Source organism: Thamnophis elegans, chromosome 10 (genome assembly GCF_009769535.1).
Source record: "Thamnophis elegans isolate rThaEle1 chromosome 10, rThaEle1.pri, whole genome shotgun sequence".
Classification (NCBI taxonomy): Eukaryota; Metazoa; Chordata; class Lepidosauria; order Squamata; family Colubridae; genus Thamnophis; species Thamnophis elegans.
In genome coordinates, this window is record NC_045550.1 from 23,393,437 (window position 1) to 23,414,877 (window position 21,441).

The window sequence follows — 21,441 nt, forward strand, 5'->3', positions numbered from 1 at the left end:
GGAGGCTCTCAGTACAATAAATTGGTTATAACTAACAAGAAATTGGTATGAAATATGTTTCAAGTCATAGTTAGGAATAAATTACTGGAACAATTATAATTGACCTACTGAAAACAATTCATATCTACAGAACATGGAAGAGGTGAAATAGTTGGAAGAAAGGAATACATTTGGGATTGACAATTGTCAAATCAACACAGTGCAGCAAAACTTTTGAGCTGAAGAATGCTTAGGTTTGTAGGTTTATTAAATAAGCTTTCCTGTAAGACTGGCAAATAACATATAGCATTTAACTTGTGCTATGAACAGTTCTCACTATATTGTAATAAACTGACTTACTAAGTATGTGTAACTGCTGATATGAATTGTTGTGAGAACCTGTTGTGTTATATGGTTAAAAAGAAATTTGCAGCAGAAGAATTAGTAAGGGAATTCATACACAATAGAAATTGAATAAAGTAATTGTTTAACTTTTGGGGTTAAAATCTTTTTCTAGAAATCTACTAAGTCCCTTTGAAATAAGAATGAGACTTTAACAAACTTAGAACACAACATCCTAAGGTTTAGTAATACAATGAAACTGTAACTTGCTATATATAAACATAAGAGCCGTGGTGGCACAGTGTTCAGAATGTAGTATTACAGGCAAATTCTACTGACTGCTGATTGCCAGCAGTTCGGCAGTTCATGTCTCACCAGCACAAGGTTGACTCGGCCTTCCATTTTTCCGAGGTTGGTAAAATGAGGAGCCAGATTGGGGACAATATGCTGACTCTGTAAAGCTCTATGAAGCAATATATAAGTCTAAGTCTAAGTACTATTAGCAATAACAACTTACAACTTTAAAATTGAAATATTTCCCCCTTGACCTGGAGACACTGTCAGTTGTGCAAATAAAACTGTTCTCAATTTCTTTCAAACAAATGCTTGACTTGTAAGAACCTATTCTTATAGCCTATTGCCCACATTCAAGTTGCTTAATTCTTTGTAGTGTTCTAGTTATCATGGGATGCTTATGGCATTACCTAGTCCAGGGGCATCAAACTCGATTTCATTGAGGGCCACATTAGGGTTGTATTTGACCTCAGGAGGCTGAGTGGGCATGGACAGCTCAACTTCACTTGTGTCAGGGGCATCTGTGGGGGTCCAAGCACTCTGTCAGCAAAAACAGGCTCCTGTGCTCCGTTTTCGGCTGTGACGGCCTCATGCAATACGTCTGTCAGCAAAAAGAGCTCAAGAGGTTATAGAAATAATGGAATCTGTGTACATTGAATATAGCAACATGATCTCTGTGAGGAACCCTTTTCTTTTCCTTCAGAGTTCTCCGAAATATAGAGTATGTGTCATTGCTATGTATCATTGTTCAGTAGTGCCTATTTCCTGCTATTAGTAATGGGTGAAAAGGCAGCACAAATATTCAACGCACCTGAAATAAAAGGAAAACAATACTCTTAATCCTTCTTAGAACAGAAAGGCAGCTTTGCTCAATCAAAGTAGAGACCAGAACCAAGCCACGGCTAGAAGGAGCCTCTCCTGTGAAGAATAGCACTCTAATATGACTCAGGTGTCTTCTGGGTGATATATTTCTTCAGCCCAGCAGCGTTTATACTGACCAGGGTGCCATAAACTTCTGACCTTCCCCAACATAAGGCTATTCAGATGTCATGATGAAAGAGGCGAGAAAGAACAAATTGATGAACCTTTGAGTGCTCTGAGTTATGAAAAAGAAGTTAGATTTTCAATCAGTACAAAGGGAAAGGATACATACTAAAGGTGAGCAGAGTGAAAACTTCCACAGAGGGAAATTTTCTAAGAGACTGTAAAACCAGTCTGACAAGAGATTCCTCTGAGCGTTAATCACCTCTAGCTTACACTATACAAATATGAGGAAGTCCTGGGAAAAGTTCGCTTGAACACTGTAAGTGTTGAACATAGTTCCATAGTGAAAAGCATTATGTGGAAATTATGTTTAACGGAAGAGGAAAAAGAGAATTGATGGATTGTGATAAAAGGTGATAATAAACTCCTGCCCTATTGGACCAGATAGAGGAACTTTTAATCATTGATTCTTTATTCATATGACACACTAAATTGTGAATTAGTCAACCACAATTTAGGCTAGGATGCTGTATGAACCTATCTTTGGTGATTAATTGGAGATATTATATGACTTGCCAATCGCTAGATGATCATTAAAGGGCAACAAAGAAATAGAATTTTCAGTATCTAATAATTGTCTGGATTTTTGTAGTTCAGTTAGTAGCCACAGTTCGTATGATTTAATGAGTTATACTAAGATATTGCTATATCAGGTATGTCAGTCTTTTTTTTTAAAAAAAAAACAAAGTTTAATCCTAGAGATATATTTTAACTGTTCTTGTTATAATGAAGATACCATCAAAAATTCTCCCACTTTTTTGGCACCTGTCAGAGATTATTTTCCTAAGGGTAATTGAAGTGATGGCAGAAATTACTTTCATCACATTTATGAGGATAGATCTAAGGATCTCCAGAAATAAATCTGCCATGTATTAATAATTCTTTCCAAATGGAACACACACACTTTGCTTTTGAACACCCCCCCCCAATAATAGCTGGAGCTGGTTCAAGACAAAAAAAAACCTGAAATCTACAGCCAAGTTTCTATCAAGATCAATCCAACTGATGAAAAATAAGCTTGCATGTTTTCAGGTCCCAAGATAAAAATCAGAAAGAAAGAAAGAAAGAAAGAAAGAAAGAAAGAAAAACCCAGAATAGGCAGTTGAGTAACCTCTGGGCTGTTGTGCTGCAGAGGGAATGTACTAGGTCAGAGGTCTTCAAACTTGGCAACTTTAAGACTTGTGGACTTCAACTCCCAGAATTCTCCATGGAGTTGGCTGGAGAATTCTGGGAGTTGAAGTCCACAAGTCTTAAAGTTGCCAAGTTTGGGGACCCCTATACTAGGTAGTTGTGGATAGTCCATGTTAATGGTATTCCTAGCATGTAAAGATAAAAAATAATGTGCCACCTCCAGAAATTCTGTTAAAACAGGAAAGCAATTACTCCTCACTGAAGTTTGGATTGGTGAGGAATTCTAATTTTAAAAAAGCAGCCTTTCCCCATGGCTGAGTTGACATGTTCTCCATCTGCCCTCAAGTTGGCAGAAAAACTATTCTGCCATGAAATCTGCTCTCCTCATGGCTGATCCTTATCCTGCCTTTGCTGCCTGTGTTTAATTCACCTGAATTCTTTCCAATACAGTAGCAGTTGATAAATTAAGACTGAGTTTACTCAACATGAGGCTGTTCTTGGGTGCTTTGAGAATAAGGGGGAGAAATACAATTTTAACACTGGTGCATCTGTGGATGACATAAGCTTGTTTTTCATGAGCTTAGAATGAAGGGAAGGCAGCATCATGGGAACATGATGGAAAAAAGAGGTCACCATGTTAAGTACAGGTAAGAAAAGACCCTTGGTTTATTCGATAGGGTAAATTTGTGCCCCATTCTGTGATATTTTCTGAGGCAATTTGTAGATGCAAATTATTATATAAAGCAATGCCTTTGCTATAACATTTTCTCAAGAAGGTAGTTCTGCTCAGTGAAGGCCCCCACCTCTGCTCTCTTTTAGAGAAGAAAGCAACCTCTTTTCAATTCCTTTCATGTTGTGGGATTGTTCTCTAAAAAAAACTAACACTGCCAGCTGCATTGCATGCCCTGGGTGATTTATGAATCCCTTTGTTCTGGCTAACTGATACACTAGAAGCTTTAACTTGCCCTGTAGCCATGTTCCTCCTTCGCTGTAGGCAGAGGGCAGAGATACTGGCTTTTCATATGAGGTATACTTGCCTTTACATTAAGGAAACCATCCAATTCCCCTGAGGCTCAAAAGAATGTGTGCCTATGCTGCTTTTTCAAAAGGCTGAGTGAAAAGATTAGCAGAATGACATTGACTCATGCCTGCTGCAGCTCAGTGCCATCCTTGGAAAAAAAATACAAGAAAACAAATCTATTCCTTCGGTTTCACTTGCTTGTGCGGAGAGTGTGCATGCTTAGGAACTGCACAGAGCTCTTCTTCAGATACTCATAAGATACCCATAAGAAAGATGGCGGTAAAATATTTCCTAAGAAAATGTTCATCAGTGTGTTGAATAGTTAGGTTAGGCAATAGGTTAAGAAATAGTTATTTTTGTGAGTGTTCTAAATCTAAACTATAGAAGAGGATAATTTCTGAATGGGATATATACAGTAAATACAGGCATTGCAGGGTAAACTGCCTTGTTTAGTGATGCTTAGAAGTTGCAACAGTGATGGAAAAGCAACTTAATTGACCAATCCTTGCCTTTGTGACCTTTGCCGGTCTGTAAAGGGAAGAAAAGCTGAAATAAACTCATAAGCGCTGTCATGGACTAAGGTATTTAGGTATTTAGGTATTTATTGGGATTTATATGCCGCCCTTTTCCCTGAGGGGACTCAGGGCGGCTTACAACCACAGGGGAGGGGAAGTGCAAGGTCAAAACAAAACAATATGTGAACAACAGAAAAATAATAAAACCCAACTTTCATTCAGCAATCAAACAAAACACTCGGGCGGGTAATTAGGAGCCTATCCCCAGGCCTGCTGGGAGAGCCAGATCTTGAGGGCTGCGCGGAAGGTCTGGATAGTGGTGAGGGTGCGGATCTCCATGGGGAGCTCGTTCCACAGGGTCGGGGCAGCAACAGAAAAGGCTCTCCTCCGTGTGGTCGCCAGTCGGCATTGACTGGCAGATGGAATTCGCAGGAGGCCCAGTCTGTGCGATCTAATTGGTCGATTTAGGGAGGTAATCGGCAGAAGGCGGTCTCTCAAGTACCCAGATCCACTACCATGGAGTGCTTTAAAGATGGTCATCAGTATCCTGAAGCGCACCCGGAGACCAACAGGCAGCCAGTGCAGCTCACGGAGGACAGGTGTAACGTGGGCGAACCGCGGTGCGCCCACTATCACTCGCGCGGCTGCATTTTGGACTAGCTGTAGTCGCCGGATGCACTTCAGGGGCAACCCCATGTAGAGCCCATTGCAGTATTCCAGTCTAGAGATCACAAGGGCTCGAGCGACTGTTGTGAGAGCCCCCCGATCTAAGTAGGGCCGCAACTGACGGACCAGGCGAACCTGGGCAAATGCCCCCCTGGTCACAGCCGACAGCTGGTGATCAAGAGTCAGCTGTGGATCCAGGAGGACTCCTAAGTTGCGGACCCTATCTGAGGGGTATAGAATTTGACCCCCCAGCCTAAGCGTTGGTATATTAGCCAAATTATTGGGGGGGAAACACAACAGCCACTCGGTCTTATCCGGGTCACTGCTATGCTTATTGACCAATTTGCTAATCCTAATTGTGGTTGCTAAATGAGGACTACCTGCATGTGGAAGCAGACATACTAGTCACTCAGAAAACAGAGAATTATTTTTTTCACATTTTCCTTTGTTATCCTTGCTATTATTAATGATAAAAAACCCTTTTAAACGGTGGTGGATATACAGGCATGTATTTCTCTTCTGCAAAACTGTCTTTTCTAATTGAGTAGTATCAGTAGGTTAAGGTTAAGGTTTATTGGATTTATATGCCGCCCTTCTTCCAAGGACTCAGGGCGGCGTACAACATAAAAGAAAACACATATTACAAAAATTAAAAGGGACATTAAATAAAGTATCCAAAAAAACCCCAATTGATATTTACAATAAAAAATTTAAAATTAAATTAAAATTAACAACCAAATTAATCCTATATTTTATTCTATTCAGGCCAGGCCGGCTTGCTGGAAAAGCCAACTTTTTAGGGCGTGTCGGAAGGACCGGAGGTTGGGGATTATGCGAAGCTCCGGGGGCAGCTCATTCCAGAGGGAAGGCACTCCCATAGAGAAGGCTCTCCTCCTGGAGGTCACTAGCTGACACTGTCTGGTCGACGGCACCCTGAGGAAGCCAACTCTGTAGGATTGCACTGGACGGTGGGAGGCTACTGGTGGCAGTAGGTGGTCTCGCAGGTACCCTGGGGCCTAAGCCATGGAGCGCTTTAAAGGTTATAATTAGTACCTTGAATCACACCTGGAAGACAACCGGCAACCAGTGCAGGCCGCCTAAAAGGGGTGTAACATGGGAGCACTTAGGTACCCCCATGATAACCCGCGCGGCCGCATTCTGGACCAGTTGAAGCCTCCAGGTGCTCTTCAAGGGCAGCCCCATGTAGAGAGTGTTATAGTAGTCCAGGCGAGAAAGGATGAGGGCATGAGTGACTGTGCACAGAGCATCCCAGATCCAGAAAGGGGCGCAACTGGCGTATCAGGCAAACCTGGTAAAAGGCCCCCCTGGTCACGGCCATCAGGTGTTCTTCTAAACTAAGCCGCGTATCCAGGAGAACTTCCAGATTGCGGGCCCTCTCTGAGGGGGGTAAAGTTTCTCCCCCTATTATCAAAGATGGAACAAGATGCACAAATTGGGATGATGGAAACCATAGCCACACAGTTTTAGAGGGATTGAGCTTGAGCCTGTTCCTCCCCATCCAGATCCGCACAACCTCCAGGCATCAGGACATTATGTCGAGGGCATCATTTGGGTGGTTTGGGGTAGAGATGAAAAGTTGGGTATCATCAGCATATTGATGATACCATACCCCAAAACCACCGATGATCTCGCCCAATGGTTTCATATATATGTTGAACAGGAGGGGTGAGAGAACCGACCCCTGGGGCACCCCACAAGTGACACACCTCGGGGTCGATCCCTGTCCTCCCATCAACATGAACTGTGACCGTTCCGGCAGGTAGGAGGAGAACCACCGCAAAACGGTGCCCCTCACTCCCAACCCCCCGAGTCGTTGCAGTAGGATAGCATGGTCGATGGTATCGAAAGCCATCGAGAGTTCTAATACGACCAGGACAGGTTGATTAAGCTTTGGGGAAGCTTTACTAACAGTAAAAAAATATTTAAAGATATTTCACTTTATATCAGATCACACAGTTGATAAGAGGGAAGTTCAGAGCAGCGAGGCATTTATAGAGATACAAGTTGATTAGAAACATTGCTTAATTGCTATCTATTTTTTCATCTTGCTGAAATGCCATCTGGGTTTAATTTTTGCATGAGACCTTATACAGCTAATGTCACCTGAGGCTAAGCCGCTGTTTGTGAAAGGGAAATAAAATATGGTAATCAAACTGTGTATAATTTGTACTTAGGTTCTATACACTTTCACTGGAAGTTAATTCAGTTTAGATTGGTCAACTTTTTTCCATGTCAGGGTTTTGTGTGCACTAGGATAGCTTATAAAAATATAAATAACTGTCTTTATCCCTTATGTCTGCAAAAATTGTCTTACAGGAAAACGTATAATTTCTCCTTTATACTTTAGTCCGCGGCTAAACTAGAATTTTATCCAGCTGCCAGCTGAACTATTTATTGTATATCAAGCCATATTTTTCATAGAGAGCAGCATCTCGGGGGTTTATTTGCAAGGGAGAATCCTTGTGGCCCTTTGCTGCAAATTTTCAGTTGCATATTACCAGCTGTATAAATGGACAAATACCTTGTAGTATCGGTCTTCCAGCACACCAAGTAAATACCAGTGAGATTATTGGAACCCATAATACTTCCTGGCTTCGCCCAAGGGTTAGAGCAGAGTATGGCCTACTTAGGAAGAAGGAGAGTAGCACCTCTTGCTGGTCTCTTATATATGAAAGTATTAAACTTGCAAAAAAGAGATAGGAAAGTACACATCTGTTAAAAGATATATTTATGATACATAGGAACAAATACCAAATATATATATATATATATATATATATATATATATATATATATATATATATATATATATATATATATATATATATAATTATTAAAGCAGCTTTTTATGCCACCATATATCTGAAATATACAAAAGCAAGCAAGCTGGCAGTGCATGCAGACATACTGTAGATAAAGCCTGGCAAAAGGCACCACTGCTTAAATATAAGGAAAAAAGATACTAAGGGTGTCCCCCTTCATACTGAAACACCCTCCTTTTGAAAGATTTCCACCACCCTAGTAGGAACCATCCCATTGACAACAGATAAAGGGGGTGGCAGGTACTTACTGATATGCTCCCTGTGGCAGTCATTTTATGATTGGGAAGACTGCAGAAGCTGGCTTTTTCTTTTTTGAGAGGGTCAACAGGTTTTCAAAATTGCAAACGTGCCACCAGTTCTAAGAATGTTGGAAACCAGCCAATCCTCATTCTCAAGGTACCGTGAAATTCTTGTTAATTCTTTTCAGCCATTGTAATAAGGTGACAAATGATAATACATCTACTGCAGATTTTTCTAACTTTGGAGGCTTTCTGGCTAGCTTTGCTGAAATAATCTCATGGGAAGTGTTCTCTTATATTGACCTTGTTCCAAAAATGTGCCTATTTGGGTCAGGAGCATTGAAAATGAGTCAATTGATCCAATCAACTAACCACAAGGGAGTTAAAAGTAGCCCTAAAATAGATTTGCTATTGCCCAGGATTAAATTCCTTCGAGTCAGCTGTGTTGGGAGAATGTCGAATCAAGTTAGTCATATTTTGTATACATAGTCTTCCAAGAAAAATTGTTGGAGAAAAGTAATAGTTGAAAAAACAAGCGTCTCCATTACAGAACTCACTGCCAAGGCCTGGCACTATGTAACAACTGCTCAAGCACTGATTGAATGCAATACCCACTCTGCATCTACTGCTCCCTACCTGCTCAATAGGAAAGGGTCTAGTGATGCCATGAAACCTTTCTAATATTCTCCTTCTCCAAGAAATATCGGGACGCCAGGTACTTCCTCAATAAAACATGAGGGTACTGTTTGCCCAAAATTATGGTTTTTGACCCAGTTTGATTCTGGGTTGTCACAACTACTGACAGGAATATGTACTTGACTGGTTAGGTACGTTAAAAGAACAGCTCCTGTATCTTCCCTCTGAATTTAATTGAAGTAGGAAAAGCAGGTAAATAGATTTCTGGAAAAGTGATGGTTCAGTGGAAGATAGAATTTTGTAAGTGATGAGTGGATCAAGGAGCTGTGTGGTAAAGTGAGACAGATGGCTTTCTTGCTGGTTTTGAGGAAGTTCACTTTCTGTCTCTACCAGTTTGGGAAGTGGAGGAGCTGCCCAGCTAAGCTCAACCCACTTCACCCCACAGTTCCTCAATCAAGCTATTCAGCAGCTGCAGGGAATTGCTCTGCTCTCTTTCCCTGCCCCCCTCTTCCAGCTTAAGGCAAAGAATTGGGGCTGTCAGCATAGGTAATGAAAATGCAATACATTCTAAATGTATCCTGAAAGGATTGGTGGTTGCTATTGGTTTAAGTGGAAAACACTACTATCATGGCCATTAAAAAAAAATGAAACGTGTTGCAGAACATTTTGGTAATGGAATGATGAACCTGATGAACAGATTTAGTAAGCTTGGAAACCTTGAGAAGAATGTTATGAAATGAGTGAGAAAACAGCCAGGAAAGGGTATCTAGCAGAAAGCCATCCAATGTGAATGTCACCTTTCTTCATGACATCTCAAGAGACCAATGAGGTTAATTGCTGGCCTTGAATCATGTTCTATTTCAAAATTAGAACTAACATTCTCTTGGGTGAAAGGAATGTTAGTTTTACAATTCTCTCTGCTGAGACTCATCCTGAAGCTCTGCATTGTTGTTCAGCAATGACGTTTCAAAGGCAGGTATCTGCCATCTGTTACTGATCTGATCCCTCTTTGTTAAGGCTGCAGCACAACAAGGTGTCTCCCTCCCTCTCTCCAGTGTTTGAGCTTTTTTCAGAAAACGTATTGTCTCTAGGAAGGCAGGTGACATCCTCAAGGTACAGAGATGTATTATATAGCATTTTGGGGCAATAAGACTGCCTTTTCTATTTATGTGTCATTTGCATTTGCCATAATAGTAGATGCACATAAGCAGGATTGGTGTTATCATAAGCAATATATCATTTGGGACACTTTCTCATATGTTAGACCAGTTTTTAGAATTTCTATGCAAAATGATCAAAGGCCACGTCAACTTGGAATTGTTAACATATGATTGAATATATCTGAAAGTCATCAGATTGGAAAGAGTGCAGAATCTTAGAACATGATTTTCTATAAAGGCTGCATCTAGATGGTATAGGGCAGGGATGGTGAACCTTTTCGGCACCGAGTACCCAAACTGGAATGCACATGCATGTGCATGCATGTGTGTGCGCTGGAGTGCCGGAAACCTGAAGGCCAGCTGGCCAGTGTACACATGCCTGCTTTTTAGTCATTTTCCTGCACTCTGGCACCCGCGAAGACTAGCTGATGATGGCATGTGTGCTCATAGAGAGGGCTCTGTGTGCCACCGCTAGGACACGTGCCATAGGTTAGCCATCACGAGTATAGGGTTTCCTGCCTGGGCAGAGAGTTGGAGTAGAAGACCTCCATGGTACCTTCCAACTCTGTTGTCCTGTCCTGTCCTGTTCTATAGATTAGTGATGGGAAACTATGACCTTGCAGATCTTTCTGAATTCTAGCCATTACTATTACTAGTACTGAATACTTTGGTTGCAGCTGCTGAGAGTTGTAAGAGAATAGAATCTTGAAACCACAAATTCCTAATTTCTGAACTAGATGTATCTAGTTTTTATATATATGGGAAACTATTTCAAAGTGGTCTGAATTCCATATTCTAGATATTAGAAAATTTCTATCAACATTATCATTAATACTGGTGAACTGCCCAGTATTAATGCCCTCAAATAACTAACTTCCAATGTTTTGTGCAAGGTTATCTTGCTCGCCCAAATAATTACTTATGTTCCGCATTACAGTATAAGTGTAAGAAGTTATGTATTGGTGGGAGATGGAAAAGCTCTCCCTTTCCAATAAATACTTATGAAAGGTGATTATGAAATGATTTTTTGGAAATACTTGGAAAGCTCACAGATGGAAGCTAGTCTGGAGAATTGTTTTTTTTTTAAACCCCCCTGATTTCAAACTAATTCCTAGACTGCCAGTGCTGGTATGAGCTGTTTTCTGACAAGAGCCTGAGAAGAAGGTTACGTTAGGTGATATAAATAGCACATTATGCAGGTAGCTGACTCCCAAAGGTCTTTGTGTCCCAATCAAGATGATTGCTTCTTTCTCATCTCCCTCAAGGGTTTTTTCTTTCCTTTCTTAGAAGAGGAGGCCAAGATGATTGTTGAAAGGTATTGCTGAATATAGCTTTACACATCTAGAATTGAATAAAATAGTTCAGTTATAAATCAAGCAAAATTTGTGCCAGTAGTTCTCACATATGTTTTCAATTCTTCTATAAAAGCAGATGGTAAAATGTTTTCTGTCAAAAAGAGGTGCTTTTGTTAAAAGCAATATAATATCACTAGAAAAAGTTAAATTATTTTGCTTTGCATGTTAGAGATAAAATCCTTTGGGTTTTACCTAGGTATATTTTATATTGTTTAATGTTTTTTCTGATGCTGTCCTAGGAAATGGAGATTTATTTTCTAAGGCAGTCATACATTGATTGTCTTCTATCTTTCATTCACCCACCCTGAAACTCACATTTCCAATTGAAAAACACAATCTTGATAAGAAGGAAGAGCCATCTCTTGATTAGTTTTAATTCATATTGTAGAGAACAACATCTAACATCCTGAAGATGCACAGAATGATAATCCCATCACTGCAGCCAGCATGGTAACATGCTGACTGAATATGTCATGGGAATTGAAAGCTCCACCTGAAAAGTTCCAAGTTTTGAAAGGCTGCCATAAAACATAATTGTTTGAGGGTCTAAGCTAAAATTCAGTGGGTATGCTACCCACCTATGATTAGAGCTAATGGGTTTATAGTCTAAGCCATCAGGAAGAGTTCAATTGGGAAAGCTGAAATGTAGGTCATGAGCATATGTGTGTATGCAGGTAAATTCAGGAACCATGCTGGTATATTTCTGGTGTTATGTTCATATTGTGACTTTGGTAGACATCAAGGTGGTTGACTTCAAGGTCTACTCCTAATACCTTTTAAGATGAAGTTTCAAAATGACTTCAACTTAAGGGTGTTTATTTCTAAAATTATTTGTAGGACATATTCTAGAAAGTTGTTCAGTCTTTGTTTCTTTTTTCTACCTATTGTCTGAGTGTTTTTTGTTCTAGAGCAGTTATGACAAACCTTTTTGGCACCGAGTGACCATACCGGAACGTGTGTGCATGTGCATGCACCGGAGCACTGGAAACCCGAAGACCAGCTGGCTAGCGCACACATGCCTGTTTTTGACCAGTTTTGGTTGGTTTTGGGGCTCTTTTCAGACCGTTTTCAGGATGTTTTCTCAGGCATTTCCAGGCTGTTTGGGGGGCCATTTTCAGTCCTTTTCAGCACCTGCGAAGACCAGCTGGCCGGCATGCATTTGTGTGCCTGAAATCAGAAGAGCAGCTGGTGACTGTATGTGTGCCCACAGAGAGAGCTCTGTGTGGCACTCATGCCATAGGTTTGCCATCACGATGCTATGGTTTAACTTTACATATTAACTAAACTGTTTCTCTCTCATTTTTATTTGTTCCTCTGAAACTTCACCTATTTTAAGAGTACCTGCAGAAGAATATCAGGCTGTCTGGCACTCAGAACCTGGTAATCTAAATCAAGTTCTTATTGGTACCTACATTAGTACTGGGTCTTTGATTTCTATCTTATGGATTATTATTTTTGACTCTGAAGAAAGGAGAGAGAGGGATCTCAAGATGAACAGATTCTGCAGCATAGTTAGCATTGATTTAGAATGCATAGCTTATCTTTAGAAGTCAGAAACACTTCATTGTATCAAGCAAAGCTGCTTCATATAATAGCTGGCTTCACAATTTACACTAATTAGTAAACCATGGTTGAGTGATTTCAGATGTGTGCTAAGCCATAAACCATAGTTTGCATGTCATTATTGTGTGAATTCACAGAGCATATTAGAAAAAAAAATAAAGCAGTGTAGTTAGGGAAAGAAGAAATGTTAAAAGAATCAAAATCTACTTAAGATTGACATCATTCTACTAGGAAAAAATGTTAATCTGTGGGGCAAAAGTTGCTATGGTTACATGGCACAACTGGTGGCAGAACAAAATCCACAGAACTGATTAAGATCAATTGGGGAAACTTAAGAATCAACTAAAAATATTGGGGGTTAAAATTTTAACTATTAAAATTAGATAACCAAAAAAGATCAAATCAAGTATGACTTCTGGACTTCTTTCCAAATTCTTAATAGCAACTAATTCTAGGTCAATGACTGGGAGGTGTTTGAAATGAAGAGTCAACAATTTTCTGGCATATTGCCTAGTAGAGGAATTTTTCAAGATTTTTGCTTTTTTCTATATTTAATCTATATTTAATCTATATTTAATCTATATTTAATCTACAATAAATCGCATCTTCTTCAGTTCAGTTTAAATATTCATTATGGTAACTGACTGGCAGGTGTGGAGATCAGACTTTTCATATAATTTCTCATCAACACTGTTTGGTGAGAAAGATTAAAAATGACCAATTAGTTAATTTTTAGCCATGAGTAAAATTGGGATCATTGCACTGGGAACATCAATATCAATGCAAACTTTGATAGTTTAATGTTAAATAAAGCTTTGGTAAGAGACCAGCTTTGTCATATTCTCGACCTCCAGAAAATGGTTAACAAACATGGCTTTTGCCTGTCATTAGTTATCAGCTGCTTCTCATTTTTAACAATTACTGTTCCATATAGGAAAAGAAAACAATATTATTAGACGTGCCATATTTAGGTTACAAACATCAGATTATTACTTTACAGCAGCAAAGAGAAAACTCTTTGCTTCTATCTAGTGGTCATCTAGTGGTAGTTTTGCAGACAAATTACAACAGTCTAAATACTAGTAACTTTACAGCAATTACTGGTTTTACTTGCAGTTATCTTGTACCATATTCCTTTTTCCTATTGGATTGTAAGGCTGTTAGCAGGTGAAGTTTTATTTTTCATTTATTTTTATGAATCCTAATAGAAAACCCACTCTTTTTTTTAATTAATAAATAAATGAGGTGTTTATTTAAATTGATGTTATAATCCAAGTCATATCATTTTTAAAATTGGTCTTATGCTAAGCCAATAATATAGATGATTTGAAGTTTTATACAGGTAGTCTTTGACTTATGACCACAATTGAGCACAACATTTCTGTTGCTAAGTGAAACAGTTGTTAAGTGAATTTTGCCCTATTTTTGACCTTTTGTGCCACAGCTGTTAAGTGAATCACTGTAGTTGTTAAGTTAGTAACATGGTTGTTAAATGAATCTGGCTTCCTCAGGAACTTTTCTTGTTAGAAGGCTGCAAAAAATGATCATATGATCCCAGGACACTGCAGCCATCATTAACATGGGTCAATTGCCAAGTATCTGAATTTTTACTACATGATCATGGGGATGCTGCAATGGTCTTGTGAAAAATGCTCATAGCTCACTTTTTTCAGTGCCATTGTAACTTCCAGCAGCAACTACCGTATTTTTCAGAATAAGACACACCTTTTTCCCTCAAAAAAGAGGCTGAAAAAATGGGTGCGTCTTATACACTGAATACATCCTCCTAAAACCCCGCCCTCTTCACCAAAATGGCCATGCATAGCCTTTAGGAGGCTTTCAGAGTGCTCATGGGTAAGGTGACCAGATTTTCAGATTGGTAAAGAGGGACACCATTGACCGGTTGGGAGGGGGGGGGCTGGATTAAAAAAATTTTATGGAACAACAAAAATTTTCATACAACGCAAAAATAGTATTGTAATATATTTTTTTATTTCAACATAACTACAATTTACAATATAATACATTTATTTACATTTATATTTATTAAATATATTTACAAAAATTATGTACAGTATTATTTTATTCTTTGGCATATTTCTCACTTGAGTGAATTTTTTTTAGTAGATTGCTGTCGTTTAAAAGGTCATGAAATTTTTCACAAGAATTTGTTAAATTATATTTCACACATAAAATGGCTTTCAAAGTCTCAACACTTAATTGTGATTTTTCTGATGTCCACACTTTATTTACCGTAGAAAAAACGCGTTCAGTCGCAGCAGACTATTTAAAAAAAGATTCTATCCAAAATACAAAATACCAGCTGCAGTTATTCACTTAAGAACTGTGGCAAGAAAGGTGGTATAATGGGCTTAGTGACCAAAGTTACAATGGCATTGAAAAAAGTGACTGATGACCATTTTTCACACTTAGCGACCATTTTCACATTTAGCGACCATTGCAGCATTCTCATGGTCACGTGATCAAAATTTTGATGTTTGGCAACAAATGAAAAATGGTCATCAATGCCATTGTAACTTTGGTCACTAAGCCCATTATACCACCTTTCTTGCCACAGTTCTTAAGTGAATAACTGCTGCTGATAAGTTAGTAACATAAGTGAATCTAGTTTCGCCATTGAAGTTTGTCAAAAGGTGATTACATGACCTCAGGACACTGAAACCATCATAAATACAAATCTGTTGCCAAACATCAAAATTTTGATCACGTGACCATGAGGATGCTGCAATGGTCGCTAAGTGTGAAAATGGTCGCTAAGTGTGAAAAATGGTCATCAGTCACTTTTTTCAATGCCATTGTAACTTTGGTCACTAAGCCCATTATACCACCTTTCTTGCCACAGTTCTTAAGTGAATAACTGCAGCTGATAAGTTAGTAACATAAGTGAATCTGGTTCCCCCATTTGACTTTGTAGTAAAAGTGATTACATGACCCCAGGACACTGAAACCATCATAAATACGAATCTGTTGCCAAACATCAAAATTTTGATCGTGTGATCATGAGGATGCTGCAATGGTCGCTAAGTGTGAAAATGGTCGCTAAGTGTGAAAAATGGTCATCAGTCACTTTTTTCAATGCCATTGTAACTTTGGTCACTAAGCCCATTATACCACCTTTCTTGCCACAGTTCCTAAGTGAATAACTGCAGCTGGTATTTTGTATTTTGGATAATCTTTTTTTAAATAGTCTTAAAACAATTTTTTTAAAAAATCCACACAGAATAAATTGAAGTAAAACATTTCAAACTATTCCACACAGAATAAATTGAAGTAAAACTATTTTTAAAAATTCTATGCACAATACATTTCAAAGTATTGAGTATAGAATTTTTAAAAATGATTTCAATTCAATTTATTTTGGATAGAATCTTTTTTTAAATAGTCTAAGACAATTTTAAAAAAGAATCCACACAGAATAAAATTATTTTAAAAAATCCTATGCACAATAAATAAAATATTATTTTAAAATACATTAAAAAAATAAAAGAAAAAAACCCGGCTCACTCACCAGCAGGCAGAATTAGCAGAACTCTGATGTGATGGATCCTCGCAGCATGGATGGTAGCAACAGGGAGTAGGCAGGCCTAGCCTTCCCCCCCGCCCCCCCTCTCCACACCTGCTTAGTGACTCTAGCCTTGTTGTCCCTCCACAGTCCAGTCCAGTGTCTTATCTGTTCCTGCTGCCTCTCTGTCTGCCTGCTCCCTGTTGCTTTCATCCATGCTGCGAGGATCCATCGCATTGGAGTTCTGCTGTTTCTGCCTGCTGGTGAGTGAACCGGGTTTTTTTCAGCAGAACTCCGATGCGATGGATCCTGCAGCATGGATGGAAGCAACAGGGAGCAGGCAGGCAGAGAGGCAGCAGCTGCAGGAACAGGTAAGACACTGGACTGGACTGTGGAGGGACAACAAGGCTAGGGTCACTAAGCAGGTGTGGAGAGGGAAGGCGGGGGGAGGCTAGGCCGCGGCAGCTACTGCCAGCCAGCCCGCAGCCTTGCTAGGCTAGGGAAGGCCTTCCCTTGGGAAGGCTAGGCCGCGGCAGCTACTGCCAGCCCGCGGCCTCACTAGGCTAGAGAAGGCCTTCCCTTGGGAAGGCTAGGGAAGGCCTTCCCTTGGGAAGGCTAGCCCGCAGCAGCTACTGCCAGCCCGCAGCCTTGCTAGAGAAGGCCTTCCCTTGGGAAGGCTAGGGAAGGCCTTCCCTTGGGAAGGCTAGGCCGTGGCAGCTACTGCCAGCCCGCAGCCTTGCTAGGGAAGGCCTTCCCTTGCGAAGGCTAGGCCGCCGCCACCCACCCGAAGCCTCCCGAGTCCCACCGCCAGATTTGCTTACCTGAAGCAGCAGAAGGCGAAGGCGAAATGGAAGACTCGAGCAGCATGAAACTTTTAAACTTAAACTTTTCCGCCCCCAGCCCCTCACTGATTGGCTGGAGTCTGGACTCCAGCCAATCAGTGAGTGGCAGGCTGGGCTGGCTTAGTGCAAATGAGTGGGGGAGCGAGCGAGCAAGCTGCAACGCGGCAAAAATGGGGGAGTGAGTGAGCGAGAAGGGGCCAAAATTAAAAATGAAAAATCGGGACATTTTGATAACGACGCAGGACCCGGGACAAATTGTAGAAAATCGTGACTGTCCTGCGAAAATCGGGACGTCTGGTCACCTTACTCAAGGGGGCTGGGGAGAGCAGAAATGAGCTAAAAACAGCCCTTTTTTGCTCAATTTTGCCCCCACCACCACCCAGGAGTACTCCACAAGCCTCCTAAAGGCTCTTCATGCCCTTTTTTGGGGGGGGGGGAAAGGACCCGTTTTCATGACAAACGGGCTGTTTTGGGGACGTCTGCAAAGTGCAAAAACTTTTTTTTATTTGCCTCTCCAAATTCTTGGTTCGTCTTATACTCTGAAAAATACAGTAAATGAATTGTTGTAAGTTGAGGACTACACTGTATTATTTTCAAACTAGCCATCATGGATTAGTCAAAAAATCATGGTTAATAATGGGTGAACCTGATTAAATTGAGTTCTTTAAGTTTTAACAGAATTGACTCCCAATTAAGGATATATAGAGTAACCATTAAAGGTAGCCAAACTGCAACACTTCTGCAACATATCAATATCAAACTTACAGACTTTGATTTTGTGTAAAAATAAATCATTTAAAGTCTATGCATCTGATTTTTTAAATCACAATTTCTCTTAATTTAGAATTTACATGTATTATTTCATATATCCTGTCTTTTAACTTAGAGTTCAAGGCAGCACACATATTAGCCTCCTCTATTATTATCCTCACAGCAATCCTGTGAAGTAAGTTATGCTGCAAAATAATAAATGACCTCCATTCCTTTGTTATGTGTAATCACACATTCAGATTTTTTAAAATCATTGTAAAGTGTTTCTTTAGAAAACAGTGAAGCATATGATAACCTGCATGGTTTCTTTATGCTGCAATCGTGTAATCAATTTCTTAGCAGCAGGCACAGTACTGTGTAATAGACATGTATAAGATTGCACTTTTAGTGATTGAGATGACCTAGCTAGAAAGCAACATATTTACAGGGAGACTGAAATAACTCAAATAGCTGTGATCAACAGCCCATCCTGGATGATGATGTTTTCCTTTCAAAGACTTTAGGTGGTAAGCTTATACTTGTTTATAGACATTCATCCAGCCAGCCTGGAACAACTATTAATCCACAATAGATCACACCCGAGACATGGGACTCAAATTCTGTTTCAGATCTAGATGCCAGCTCCTTCATCTCTTCTGGCAGTTTTATCATCAAATCCGAAAACATTCCCACGTTGGGGAATATGCACTTATCTTCCTTCAGGATGATATATGCAGAAATGGTAACATTCAAAGACAAAAAAGAAAATTCCATTCACTAATAGAGCAGAGGAATGAAAAAGATCAATTTAGATTACAAAATGTTTGATTTACAATTTATTAGAAAATTTAGCACCATTTCTTACAGATTAAACAGTAGCCTTTAATCACAGTTAACCAGCTCATTAATGCAAGGATGTTTGTGTCATACCTAACAGTATCACATTGTTAACAGCCATTGTCTACTTTGTCTCTCACCTCTCTTTCCACTGTTCCCCTTCCTTTCATTCTACCCCCCCACCCCCATACCACACCACCCCAGCAGCTCTTGTTTAAGTATATTTATGTCTTGTATGCCTGTCTGTGTCTATCATGCTGTTTTCATAGGACTCAGTACATGGATCTGCAAAACCTTAAGGGGTAATAAATGTATTAATTGCTCTGGTACCACAAGCTTTTTTGCTGCAAAAACTTGATAGGTTAACCAGTCAATATCTGTTTGAAGCTTTGTTGTAAAGCATTTATTCGCGTGAAGGTTTATAAGCTTTTTCCTTTCAGTGACACAGACATAAAGCCGAGAGAAACCATTGTTAAGAAAAAAAGTACAAAATCAGTAAAATTGTTTAAAAAGCATATAAATCAAAATGTTTGTGAGCGATAATTCTTGAGTTTGGTGAGCGTCTATGTGAGATGAATCATCAGAGCCTTTTTTTTAATTGTGTTACGATGTTGGATACTTGCTGAATGATCTGAGGTTCTTGGAAAAGCTTATTTGGAAAAATTGCTCCAATAGTACCTGTACTTTAAAAAATCAGTAATTGCTTGTGATGTCTTGTAGTTTTATTTGATGCTTAAGATAATGTTCAGAATTGCGTCAGGAAAAATATCAGGTCATTATGGCTGTTCAGAATACAGAGGAATTCTGCTTTCTGGAACCTGATATTTTTTTATTGAATAAACCCATGGTGCAACAACTTGAAACTGACAGGTAGACCCTATGGAAGATAAGTGGTCAGTCAAATTACCAGCTCTATGCTAGGTTGACTTTTAGGTTAGATCATAACCAGCACCTTGAATCACACATGGAAGTAAACTGGCAACTAATCTAGATTTGTTAACATCATATCTAATAAATCTGTTTGAAAGATGTGATGCATATTTTGAACAGCAATGTAAGAATTAATTTGCTTGTTCCATAGTAATTCATGCCTCATTGGTTTACTTCAGTCCAGCAATATAATATTCAAGATATTAACAACCCTTTAAGGTCTCAAATGTCTCTGTGTTCTTGTTTATAGAAGTTCTTTCTTTTTCTCCCTAGCTTTGAAATATGCAAGGCGTTTTAGCAGCAGTGCCCAGAATTACACCACCCTCTTGCTGGAAGAGGAGAAGGGAATTCTGTATGTCGGAGCCAGGGGGGCAATCTTTTCCTTAAGTTCCAGCAACATTTCTAATACCACTGATGGCTCCTATCACAAAGTAAGTCTTTCCCTTGGTAAATGCACTATGTGTGTCTGTGTCTGTCTCTCTCTCTCCCTCTCTCTCTCTCTCTCTCTCTCTCTCTCTCTGTAGTTTTTTTTTAAATAATAGTAAAGATTTTCATGTAAGTAAAAGATAAACATGATATTATATAGAAATTAAAACAGAATGAAAGATAAATAAATAGAAAAGGCAATATAGGTAGGAAAAAGAAAAGATTTAAAGAGGTGGCTTCTGACCTTCTAAACAGCATTTGCAAATAACTTCATTATATCTCCTCCCTCTTTAAATCTCTTCTTCCCATTTTCAACTCTTTTTAATCAGCAAATCCATAAATCACCAATTAAGTTTGTCATGCATGATAAAATGTCCTTTCATATATTTCAAATATCCAGCATCAATTAAAAGTACCTTTAGAGATATTTGATACTGTCTTTGGAGTCATATACCAATGACAGATCATTTTATAAAAGTTCTCTTTTAAGTTGCAACACAATTTGAATTTCAGTCCTTTTTATCCACATTTCCTCCCATTGGCCAATCTGTATGTTATAACCAAAGCCCATTTTACCATGCACTCTTTAAGTTGGTTGTCTTCTATTTCAAATCTTAGCAAAAAAGGTTTATGCATTTTAGCAATAACATATTCAGTACATTGTTCAACTTCAGATTATTATGTAGTTCAATACCAATTAGCCTGTTATCCATATTAAGTCTGTCTCCAAATTGTGAGCATGGAAACCTTTGGAAACTAAATTCCTGTAGGTCAGTTGTTTTCCTTTATTTCATCTTAAGTTCTGCATTTTTCAGTACTAACAAATCCTGATAAGTTACCATTTCGCTTTGCCTGGTTTGTTTGTTTTTAATAAAATGCTTCTTATGCCAAAGCCAATTCTGTAAAGGTATTTTCAGCACAGCCAGGCATTATGTTTTTTCCATATTCTTAATATTGAAACCTACACTAATTTTAACTAATCATACCATAGAAAGCCATGCCCCCAAGCCTCAGGTTGTGTTCTTCGAATTCCAATATTTTCTTACTTCTAAACAGCACCCACTCTTCATCCAAACCAGATAGCAGGCTAAAAACTATCATTTAAAATCATGCAGCCCTAATCCTTTTTCCTTTTAATAAAGTACTTTATTTAAATATAAAATAGTTTATATTTAAACATTGGTTTCTTCCCCATCATATGAATCTAGATGTATTTTTTTGCAATTGTTTAAAAGGTGCATCATTAGTCAAAACAGGTGTTGTTTGAAATAACATCATTCTGGTTGGTACATTCATTTTTTATCACAGAAATTCTCGCAAACAGTGATAACTTCAGCTTTCCCGA

The 21,441-nt window shown here is 39.1% G+C and overlaps 1 protein-coding gene across 8 annotated transcripts in view; it reads left to right on the forward strand.

Moving 5' to 3' along the window:
• SEMA4G (semaphorin 4G) overlaps nt 1-21,441 on the forward strand; it is a 127,185-nt gene that overhangs the window by 69,717 nt on the left and 36,027 nt on the right. For all 8 annotated transcript variants that reach the window (XM_032226014.1, XM_032226018.1, XM_032226017.1 and 5 more), the window contains one exon: nt 19,944-20,101. In XM_032226014.1, coding sequence (XP_032081905.1) covers nt 19,944-20,101 — 158 coding nt within the window. The remainder of the gene's footprint in view (nt 1-19,943; nt 20,102-21,441) is intronic.